Source organism: Neolamprologus multifasciatus, chromosome 17 (assembly GCF_963576455.1).
Source record: "Neolamprologus multifasciatus chromosome 17, fNeoMul1.2, whole genome shotgun sequence".
Classification (NCBI taxonomy): Eukaryota; Metazoa; Chordata; class Actinopteri; order Cichliformes; family Cichlidae; genus Neolamprologus; species Neolamprologus multifasciatus.
Window position 1 is genome coordinate 18818756 of NC_140455.1, and position 12401 is coordinate 18831156.

General features: G+C 40.8%; 1 protein-coding gene across 13 annotated transcripts in view; it reads right to left on the bottom strand.

Annotated features, from left to right (window-relative positions):
- Positions 1–12401, bottom strand: part of grip1 (glutamate receptor interacting protein 1) — a 78491-nt gene that overhangs the window by 24727 nt on the left and 41363 nt on the right. For 4 of the 13 annotated variants that reach the window (XM_085137195.1, XM_085137192.1, XM_085137193.1 and 1 more), the window contains exon 2: positions 642–722. The exons of 1 other annotated variant lie outside the window; for it this stretch is intronic. In XM_085137195.1, coding sequence (XP_084993321.1) covers positions 642–722 — 81 coding nt within the window. Of the gene's footprint in view, positions 1–641; positions 723–8256; positions 9238–12401 lie in introns of those variants that run through there. 8 more of the 13 variants (XM_085137187.1, XM_085137185.1, XM_085137188.1 and 5 more) reach the window with 8 other exon arrangements.

A 12401-nucleotide genomic window follows, 5' to 3' on the forward strand; every position in this document is an offset into this window, starting at 1 on the left:
TGGCAGTGACCATCATCGTCTCCTCCTCACTCATCTTCCTCCTCCAAAGAGGCTTTACAAAAAAAGCAGCAGCGCCCTTTTCAACTTTTCGAAAACGCCACCGCTGACTCACACTCGGAAATAGAAAACCCTCAAATCTCTGATAAAAAACCGAGATGAACAAGTTTCCTGCAGCGGCGGTGGTGTCAGCAGCGGGGGGGGGGGGGGGGGGGGGGGGGTAAAGTTAGCTTTACGCTGAAGGAATACACTGATACATTTGACCAATCACAGTACACTTATGTCCCTCAAAGTCTTTCTAATCTAGCAAAGGCACCCACTTATACTAACAGCTGAGGAAAGACCTAAAACTGAAGTTCTGACGACTACAATATCATCCCTAGGCTGTCTCTGACGTCAGTCTGACGGCTCTCCAAATCAGTGATGCAATTTTTATTCTCACAGAATTTTTGATTGTGGCATAAAGACATCACAAGTAGGACACCAGCTCCAGGTGGGAGGAGATAAACTGCGACTGCAAGCATCTTCCTCTTCAGGTCACAAAATGGGAAACATCAGCTGTTTCTGAGCATGCTCTATTTTCAGCTGTGTTAATGAGCTCAGCTGGTGGATTCAGACACTTTGATTATAAAAATGTTTGTTACCTGGTATACTCTGCCTCCTGATGGCCAGCGCTCCATCTGGAGGTCGCGACCCGGTGGAGTGTTTCGTGTACGGCCCTTCATCTGAAACACAAGGAGACATGCAAGAATATTACAGACTGGATCCAGACTTTAACTGGTTCCAGTAACTAGAAGTAACGCCTCATAAGGCAGGTTCTTTTCAATAGTTTGGACACAGTGGCTTTGATGGCATATAAACCCCCATCATCACCTTGAGTCCAAATCTCCATTTCCTCTTGTAGAAGGTACCAGACCTTTACCATTTACTTTAACTCGTTTCTAACCAGATCTAACTGGATCAATCGGGTCCTTTGACTAGTTTTAAAACCTTTCCTAAAAACTGGTTAAATAGTTGGGATTTTTTGACAGAATGGTTACAGGCCTTCCTCAATATTGGTATCTGACCTCTACCATCTCATCAACATGGTCTGTTTGATTGGTTTGGAGACTCCACTAGTGTCTGTAATTGGGTATAAACATAAACCAATTTCTTCAACTGGTCTCCAAGCTCAGATTTTTCCTCTAAGCGACCCTTACCAATTCAAACCTACTAACCAGCCCGGTTTTTCTGACTTGTTTTTAGAAGTTTTTAGGTGTTTGTAGAAACACCTCTAGCTGGACATATACCTCACAAAAAATCATGACGTGTCTCCAAAGTTTTGGTTCTTCAAAGTGATTCTAAACTATATCCAGTTTATCAACCGTGTACCTGGCGGTACATCTAACTGGATATATTCCACAACTGTCCCACAAACTGGTTCTGAGGTTCTACCAGTTCTCATCACTGTTTTTAAATGCTTTCACTGCCCCTACATTCAAAAAGCAACTAGTTCCTTTAATTGAAATAGAGAAGGTTCAGTTTCTGGTCCTAAAGTGTTTAAGAGGCTTTACTACGTCCTCTACATGGATCCAGACTAAAATGGCAAACTGGTTTTCCTTGACTGCTTCCTTTAGCAAGCTCCAGTTCAATCAACTGGTTTTGGAGGCAACAGGAGATTTCAAAAGTTCCTCCAACAATTTAATTTAAACTATACAAATATACAACCAGTGGCTGTTTCCAATATACAAATTCATTGGTTCCTTCAGCAGGTTCAAATGCTCCACCAATTCATCCAACTGGTTTCAAAAGTCAAGTTGTTCATCCTTTAACTATTTTTCATTATCCATTATGTTTAGAAGCTTAACCAAGCTTCCTTTAACTAGTTGTGAAGCTCTAAAATTAAACCTGCTGAGTTCTGACACAGATTACCTCAGACACTATCCCCACACCAGGCTCCCATAATGCATCTGTACTCACCATCATCATCAGACAGTGCAGAGCTTCCACCACAGAAAAACATGTCAGGGATGAGCTAAACAGCGAACACGTTAGTATGCTCGCCTTCAGGTTCTTTTACTCATCATCATCGTCCAGCAAAGCTCTGAAGGAGATTTCTCCTGACCACTGGTGTGTCTTGCTCTCAGCCTGAACAGCTGCTGAGCAGTCTGTCAACTCATGAATAAAGAAGCCACAGCCAGAGAGAGGTTACCTCATCAGCACAGCGACCAATCCCTGTGGAGAGCAGAGGTGGTCCAGCTAAGTCTGCACCAATCTCAGCAGCCCACCGGGAGATCCCGCCGGTGATGTCATCACGCTAAGAGCATGATGTCATGTATATATATCTGGATGGAGTGGTTTGACTGTTTATTCCCAGTTTACAACAGGTGAGACTCTCCTATCATCTACTGCACCTGACACCAGGTACAGGCTTGAACAGCATTTAATCAAACCCTCTTGTTGAATCTGATGCTCCACCCGAAAGAGGGGAAAACTCGGGAAGATACTCATATTGCCTGTGAAGTGAATTACTTCTATTATTAATTAAATGCTAATCTTCAGTTTTGTCTCCTTTTTATTCGTCTTTAGTGTGGTGTTGTTCTATTTTAGTTCTGCGTTTGGCTCTATTTTATGTCATTCTAATTTATTCTAATCTGCTCCGGATCTATTCTGTTTGGTTCCAGCAGCTGAGCTCAGAAACACAGCGAGGCCATTACGTTACATTCACCCCCTGAATATAACCTGAATATAACCTACCGTGAACCCCAAACCTCATACCAAGTCTTTATGGTAAATCTCACACGGGAACTTCCTTTTGTGCCCAAAAAGAAAGTCGAGTCCCCACAAAATGAGCATGCAAACAGAATTAGGTCCCCACAACATGAGTAATACATGCACATGCACACACACACACACACACACACACACACACACACACACACACACACACACACCATAGCAAACTGAAGATGAAAGCTAAGCCTCCTCCTCCCCCAGATGTAGGACAGCTGCAGCAGCAGCTCATTTTTTCTGTCTCCATCTACAGTGCAATCTACATATACACACATATACTGGATAATACTACATTCTACACGCTGCGGTATCTCCTGTGACACACATGCACACAATCTTAGCTCCTATTACCGAGCTGCAGTTCTTTAAACGAGGTCACGCATCATCTTTAAATGTCAAGCATCTGAAACCAGCATTTCAGTCCAATCAGGGAAGAAAAATACGAGTAGCTGTGAAATGGTACATGTAAAAAAAAAGACTCCATGACAGCAACAACAACAATATTGATAATAATAAACAAATCCTACAGGCAAGACAAATGCAACCAGTCAAATGTGTCTGCAAAAATACCCACAGCACTAACAGACAATAAGGAATAACTAAGCAGCTGCAATAGAAATGCAAATTACACACAACGCCACCTACAGGCAAGACAAGCAACAGTAAAAATTTATAAATGAAAGGGCTCAAGAGTAACAATAATAAATGCAAGAAAACTAAGAAAAACGCACAAAAATATACATGTTTTATACACAAACGTCTGCAAAACTTATTTATTTACACACACACACACACACACACACATACATATATATATATATATATATATGTATATATAAATCATAAACAGCTAGGATGTGCAATAAACAGCAAAACAAAACTGTACATCATGCTACTTAGGTAAGTAACAATATTAAAGGTAACTAAAATGACAGAAATAAAGCTGAAAAATCAACAATAAAAAAAAGAAAATGTTAAACATAAATGCCACCTACGGGTGAGAAATGTATTGTATTAGAAAACTGGGAGATCTATATAAAGCAAATGTGTTTAAGTCCTTTCAAGAATTCAAGAGGTTTAGCAGAAAGTGAATCATGGAGATATTTACAGCTAAAGAGCTGCATGAAAAGCACAGCAGTTATCGTAAGTAATAAAGAAAACGTATTATCATCCTTTTCAAATCTGTCTCAGGAAGCTCAATCAGCATCAGTTTTCTATAAATACATCCTTTGAATCACTGGTGGCAAAGACTAAGGAAGTGTGGTCTGACATGAAATATGAATCAGAATATAAAGGCAGGTGCTCTTTTCCATTTTCTGCCTCCACTAAGCTTTTGGAACCACTGTCCAAATACTAGTACTTAAAAATTGTATTTATCTATTATCATTTAATTTATTATTTTTAAAATAATATTTTAAATATTTTTTTCCCCAATTACCCAGACTGTAAATATGTTCAATGTGTTTTAGATACTTTGATGGAAATGAAAAGATTTCTAAAAATTTGAGTTACAAAACTAAATAAATAAAACAATAAGTGACGATGCATTAGCAATGGTAAATATCCATATATAAAAATATCAACAATAAGAGTATATGAGAGTATATGAGGTTTATGCATATAATACCTTTTACTAGATTTACATATTTTTTATTCATACAATTCAGACTATTCTCTTGCATAATCTGTTAGTCTTGACTTTTATTATTTTTTTGTTAATCATTTTTAGAAGATAAAACATTTATTGACACATCTCTAAAGAGGAAACAATTATCAAATTAGTAGGAAACCTTTGCTGAGATTAACTGTTAAATTTCCTAAGCATAAATTATCCATTTCTTTTTTTTAATAAGTGAATTTTCCCAGCCTTATAATTTGTCAATATTTTATTTTATGTATTTATTTTTGTTTTTAAACTTCCTACCTCCCGAGCACAGACGTCGTTTTACTTTTAATTAAAGGTTTATGCACATGTTTGGGTTAATTGTCTGTACTGACTGTGCAAAGTGTTTTATATTTTACGTTTTTAAACATCTTTTAATGTGCAAATGAGCTGGCACCGCTAAATGAACCAAAATGTTTTAATGGCATTTTTACTAATTATTTAACTTCTACGCACCAACAAATTTAATTACTGCTGTAATTCTCTGTACAATTGAACGGATGTTTATTTATTCAGATAATTCACATGTTGGCTCTCTACTCTGATATTTAAAAACCTGACAAACATGGATGTTCAGCCAAGCTCATGGATTTTTAAAATAAACCTCTTCCACTTACATTCATTTACAAAACCTCCCAAAGCTAACATCTGAGGTTTTACAGCCACAAGCTGAACTGTGTTTTCACTTGTATAATTAATATCCACTGAGAGCTGGAGCTCAATTTTTAAATATTATATTTATAACGCTCCTCACAACACTTTCAAAGATTTCTCCAAACACTCAAACTTTCAGCAGACCTTGAACAGAAGTCAAATCTCCCAAAGAAACAAATAAAAACAGCAGAACTATCAAAGGAAAGCCGGAGCTGTGAAGACTTTGAACACAGCAGGGGTAAAACTTTCTTTGTCTGTATGATTATCTCATCGAAGCCTCGTCTAATTTACTGGGAAAGGAGGATTTCAGCTCTTCCAGATTAACTGGCTTCCAGTTGAGGACAGGGCTCGGCACGTTCAAGTGTTCCTTCTTATTTCCATAATTAAGAAAAATCAAAGAGGCTGGGTGGACTCCAGAGCCAAACCCAACTGTGTGAAGATAACACTCTGAGACCAGCCAGGTTTCCTCCATGTCTTCTGCTGCCAACAAACTGAACAAACTACTCCTGCAATTCAAGAAGAGTCAAACTTTCCTGGCTTTCAAGTTGAGGCCAAACAGTGGCTGCTGAATTTCTCTGAACTCATTCCTCAAGATGTGGATGTCAGCGACTAAAGCAGCTTTTTGTCCTTTGTCACCAATTTAAAAGCTTCAAATATGTGAACCTCACAGTTTATTTTACCTGTTTATGAAGTGATGGAGCGCCACATAATTTAAAAACTGGACTTCATGTTGTGTTAAATAAGACCTGAAACTACTGAACGAAACCATAAACTGATCAGAAAAGCATTTACTGAGGTTGGAAATGAAGCCAGGAAAAGGTTGATTTTCTCATAGACGTCAATACGATCAGACTTCATCAGAACCAAAGCATTCACCACTGGTGGCAATTAGAAAGAATGCAGATTTGCTTTACTACCTCATCACTACACCATTTTTATATATACAGCCCATGGTATTAGAGAATCTCACTGATACTGTTATTATGCTGGGTATAATAGTATCACTAAGTATCCAGCCCACCTAAAGATGGAATCGGAGTGTGAGGAGTTCTTCTGTCAGATAACAGACTAGCGTGGATCCAACAACAGGTTTGGTGAGTGTATCTTCAAATAATTTAGAGGTTTTAAGGAAAAATTTGTGTTTGTGCCCAGCAGCACATGAACCTCCTGCAGGTTTTGCTTAGACCAACTTTTGAAAGCGGAACAAGCTACAGTCACCAGGTGCACGTGGAGACAGGGGAGATACAGCTTGTCTAATCATGAGATAGAGACCCTCTGGAGAGGAAGTTGAAGAAATCGAGGCCCTGTACAGCCTGTTGGTGGGCAACACTAGGGCCAGCAGAAAATAAACTAAAAATAAAAGTGAAAGATGGTCCAAGGATGACAAATGGAGCAGTAATCAGAGGCGTCTACAGTCAGTCTCTCATTCCATGGACGGACTTAACCTCTATTGTCTAGAACCACAGATGGAGATGGTAACCAGTTTTCCACCTGCAGCATTTTCTACTTTGAATCTAATTTAGCCTGGACCAGATCACCAGAAACAGCAAATACTGCTTATAGCTGCATTTGGAGTTGGAGTGTACTGGAATGCAGGATGAGAGACTGAGTTTACTGTAGCAGCACAAATCCAACTTGTCTGATTGGAGCATCCATCTACCTCACAGTCCAAGATGCTGGAGTTGGAGTCTATTCAACAAGGGGACAAGAAACCTCCTCTCATGAACAAACCCAAGGTTAAATGTTCACAAGCCCGCTCAGGTCTGAGTACGTAAATTTGATTATTAGACGGTGACCACAAGGGTCCATGTGACTGTACACATGTTAGCCTCTTTTTTGAGCTCTAAAAATTTAAACTATAAAGCACTACAGGCAATGGACTTAAAATAAACTTGAAAGAAGTGTAACAGGAATGACTGCTCGGCTGTCAGGTCCACTAAGTAATATAAACAAGGCTTCCACCATCTTGGACTGCAGCTGGTTACACAGTCACAGAACTGATATCATCAGCTATAGTTCAAGAATGGAGACAGAGTTTGTCTGAAGTTTCTGAACATTGAGGACCACCACAACAGCAACGCACAGCTAGTCAGCAGCAAACCACAAGACGGAAAGGGCAGCAACTTTTTCTTTCAACGAGGGAAAATAAAAATAGCAGAGCAACATTCTCCTAATGCCATTCTGTAGATGAGTTACAGTTCAACTGTCTCAGACTGAGACCGCCACAACAGCAATGTACAGCCAGCTAGAAGGGAAACATGACACGACAACAACTTAGATGGTTCAGGGATGAAAAATTAAAAACAGCTGTTTCTATAGTCAGTAATCCAGAGAACAAACTCCAGATCAGCTGTCTTAGACTGCAGCTGGTGATGCAGTCCTTGTTCAGCTGAGTAACATGTTAACCAGCTCTCCACCTGCTGCAGTTTCTGGTTAGAGTGGCCATGTAGAACCACCATCACCTGCTGTGGTCTACAGCGGCAGAAACTGAATTCATCTCAACAAGGGAGGACAGGCTTTCAGGACATCGAGGACCGCCACAGCGGCGACTTGTGCCGCCTGCTGGTAGGTAAACACAAGACAGAAAAGGCAAAAGCTTAACTTTCAAAATACGATTGAGGGACTGTGCATGGAGGAAAGATAGATATAATCTTTTTAAAAAATGCTCAAATAAGTCATGAAATCTAATTGATCAGCCTGAATTGATAAATAAAGTTAGACGCTGGAGCCGACAAACACCTGAAGCTTCAAACTGAAGGAATTTCATAATCCTGATCGCTCTCTCAGGCTCTGCCTGCCCTGCTTTCTCTTCCCTGTTAATACAAACCATGAATATTACATTCATGAAAACAGGACCCCATGCTCGCTAGCTCGCTCACTCACTCACTCTCTCTAAGGGTCTCTCGCCCCACAGCAACCTGCAGCCATCTACTGAATGAATCCATCAGGAGATCATTTACATCACCACACACACACACACAAACACACACACTTACAGCCGGCGTTGGTCATAAACAAGCCACTCTCTCTCTTTTCAATGTCAGCAGTTTACAGCAAATGTCTCTCGACCACTCCTGCATGTATGTTGCACATGAAATTCTGCTCCATCACACACACATCCTCTCTCTCTCTCTCTCTCTTCCTCCCAGTGTTCCTCTGTGTCTCTCTACCTTTGTTCACCCTGCGCAGGATCTGGCAGCGACATTTAAACGACACGGCGATCATGGTGAAGCCGAGCCGAGCGCCACCTCCCCCCCCAGCGCCATGCAGAAGACGTGCAGCCACCAAAAAAACCCTACACCTCCCAATCCTCTTCCTCGCTGTCTCGTCTGCAAACGACCGAATGACCGACGACCTCCTCCTCAAACAGAAACCATCATCGAGGCGCTTCCTGAGGCTCGAGAGAGAGGTTGGGAGGGAGAGAGAGAGAGAGAGAGAGAGAGAGAGAGAGAGAGAGAGCGCTGCAGATGTGAAGCGCCTCCATAAAATCAGGGAGGGGGAGGGTGGAGGAAGAGTCTGCGCAGATGGGAGGATGAAGAGGAGCGGGAGGAGGAGGGGAGGAAAGAGGCTGCCGTATCTCTGTGCTGGTTTGTAATGTGTGTTTGTGCAGCTGGAGGGAAGAAAGGAAGGATAGATGAAAAGGATTCTGATGTGCGACTGTGATAAGGAGACAAATGGAAGAAGGGACCTGAAGAAATTTATTAAAATTAAAAATGGAGGAACAAACATAAAAGAACAGAAGGAAAAAAGCAAAGAAATAAGAAAAAAACTGGAAGGAGATGAAAAAGGATTACAGAGAGAAAGAAAATGAGAGAAGAAAGGGAGGACATATTGAAGGAGATGAAACAAAAAGTGGAAGGATGGAGGAAAGGACTGAAAAATAAGGGAAGAAATAAGAGAAGGAAAGGAGGAAAGGTAGGAAGAAGAAGAAGAAGAAAAGGACAGATAACAGGAAGGGAAAGGGAAGAATTGAAGGAGACAAGGAATAATGGAAGGAAGGGAGGAAGGAAGGGATGTGATAAAAGGAAAGCAAGAACATTAAAGAAAGAAGGAAATAAGGAAAAAGAAACAAGCAAGCAAGCAAGGAAGGAAAGAAACAAGAAAGGAGATGGAAATAAATGAAAAGAAGATAAAAGGAAATAAAGAAGGATGCAATAAAGGATGGAAGGAGACAGAATGAGGAAACAAAAAGCAAAGGGAACAAAATTAAAGTAAGAAAAGGAAAGAGGGACTGAAATGGATAAAGAACAGCAAAGTTGGAGGTCAGCAAAACAGGAGGGAAGGAAATGAGAAAGTGGAGAAGGAAAAAAGAAAAGCAAGGAACTGAAACATAACAGAAGGAAGCAAACGAAAAGAAGTGTGAAAGGAAACAAATAATGAAGAACTAAGAAGGAATGGAATGATGAAGGAAATGGGAAAGTGAAGATTTAAATAAATAAAAAGGAAGGAAATAAGGAAAGTAAAATGGTGAGTGAAAGAAGGAAGCATGAAGTGCAAGGCAAAGGAAAAACACTGGGCCTTAAAGTGTTTCTGTGGACATCAGCTTGTGATGTGTAAACCGGAGTTTAAATCCTTAAAACTGAAAATTTCATCACAGGAATCTGAGTCTGCAGCCCTCTGGCCACCGCCGCAGTTTTCAGGAGTCAAACAGCAACAGATTTGTCTGCAGGAGGAGCGAGGTGACGAAGATAAACCTTTTAAATCGCTCAATGGGGAGCTGTAAAGGTACTTCAGAGCCTTCCCTTATCGCTCAGCATACGCAGCTGGTCTGATTTACATGATATGATTGGTCAGCTCCTGGGGGGCGTGTCCAGTAGCAGGTAGTGAAGTGGTCAGACATGTAGGTCAGTGTTTCAGATGCAGATTATTCTGGATTAGTGTCAGTGTGCGAGTATTAAAGGTATTAACAGTGATGTTACCATAACTGCAGTGAATGCGGGTCAGTGTGTGTGTGTGTGTGTGTGTGTGAGTGTGAGTGAGAGAGAGAGAGAGAGAGACACACAGTTATTATATCAGGACGTTTTTGTTCATGTTATTTCCAATGAGGCATGCTGCTGCTGATCTCTGCCGCCTCCTGCTGGAGACACTGCAGCAGCACAACAGCAAAAACTGCAACATGAATTGATTTAGCTTTTTATAACAAACAAACTCATGTAACACAGAAAAAAAGAAAAAAAAAAGAAAAACCACAACAACCACAGGACGAGTGGAGACCCTCTGTGATGTGTTTTAGTACTGAGGAAAAAAACAGAAAGGACAGCTGAATATCATGGATATCACTTTTATCATCAATACAAATAATATCTCTGCTCCGAGGGCTGTCACTGGACTTATACAAGATCTGTCACCTTTAAGGGTTAGGGAATGAGTGAAAAAGAAAAGGGACAGAACACTAATAAAAGGAGGGGAAAAGGAAGGGAGAAAAAGCAAGGATGAAAGGTGAGAAAAAAGGAAGGAAGTATAAGAGGGAGAAAGAAGAAAGTAAATAAATAGGAAATGGGAGAACACAAGGAATGAAATAAACCCAGAAAACAGAGAAGGAAAAAAAACAAAATGGGAAAAAAGGGAATCAGGGAGGGAATTAAGGCAGGAAATAATACAGTGGAAAAAGTGACAAAATAAGGGCATAAACGGGCATGAATGAGGATGAAGAAGAAGGAAGGTGAAATGGTCCTTAGTTTGGAGGGTTTTTTACGCCATCGTCTTTCCTCTGTAGAAACTTCTACAGAGGAACGTTTCAACAAGAAACGCCGGTTCTCCTGTCATCATCACCATCGTTATGTTGGCTGTAGCACGTGTTTTGAAGCTTTACATTAGTCATTATGGTAACAAAACATGATCTAAAAGTCTTATCGACCCACAGTGAGCTCATAAGCTCAAGTTCTGGTTTTATGTGGTCTTGTTTCTGTTGTTTTCTGTGTCAGAATCACACTGAATGAATGCCACACACACACACACACACATACACAGGTTCTTTGATTTAAAACACAAAAACATTAAATATAAACTTTACAAACAGAACGTCCTGTTTACAGCCCCACATCACTGATAAAACACAGAATAATGAAGTGATGAAGCCCGTCCTGCTCATGTCAACACACACACACACACACACACACAAGAATGGCTGCAGCTGTTACCATGGAAACAAGCTGATGAATAATTGAGGGGAGAGAGCAAGCGACCCCGCGCTGCACAAAGACTGATTTTTGAGAGATGAAAGAAGTGTTCACACCAGCTCACACGCACAAACACACACGCAGACACACACACACACACAACTGCAGGTTATCATCCCAGCCGGCAGCATTTCAAAACAACCAAATCAGAGAATAAACCCTGACATGTAGTGTGTGTGTGTGTGTCTGTGTGTGTGTTAAACGTGAGTTTGAGTCACTGTGCCATCGTCACATGCCACCACACACTCACAAAAACACACAGAGTGCTAATGATGCCGTTACAGAGGTGAGTGGGGGAGGGGGGAGGAGAGGACGGATGTGCAAACCTTTAATTAGCACTAACGGTTGCAGTCAGACTGACGGGTTCACGTGTGTGTGAAGAACAGATGGGATGAACTGTCACTGCCGCCACCACACTCGCTGTCAGACCCTTCAAGCAGATATCAATGCTGAATTTCCACCTATTAAAGGTTATTCAAAGTAGTCAGGACAAAATTGAAACCCGCCTTGTTCCCACTTACTTACTATCATTTGAAATTAATCTTTTTCATCTCAGTAGAGAAGATGCATTGTAACAGCTGGAAAGCAGCTCTACTGACTTGACTTGACAACTGAAGGTAGGTTTGGAGAAGAAATGGTTAACTACGTCAAGCAGAACAAGAGGATGTGCATACTAGCAGATAGCAAAGAATTAAATGTTTCTACAATGAAGTCTTCTTTAATTTTTCTTCTACAGCAACGCACTCAAGTGTTAGTCTCAAAAACACCAATCTGTGAAGGGACGTTTAAATGAAAGTAGCTCTACACACACAAAAATGTATACTCCATTACTAAATGATACTAAAACCTTCTGGCAGTATCCATCAGATAAGACACTTATTCATAACCGTATCAATATCAACCAAGAACTGCTGCAAACACGCAGGTACACAGCCCTTCCCTTCACTAGCAACTGCACAGACAAGCTCCCCTCTTCCCTAGCAGCTGAACACACAGTCCCTCCCTTCACTAGTAGCTGAGCACATATATACATAGCGCCTCCTCTCAATAACAGTGAGGAGGAGCTAAGTATGTCTGTGCTCAGCTCACTAGCAGCTGAACACACACAAAGCTCCTCCCCTCACTAGCAGCTAAAC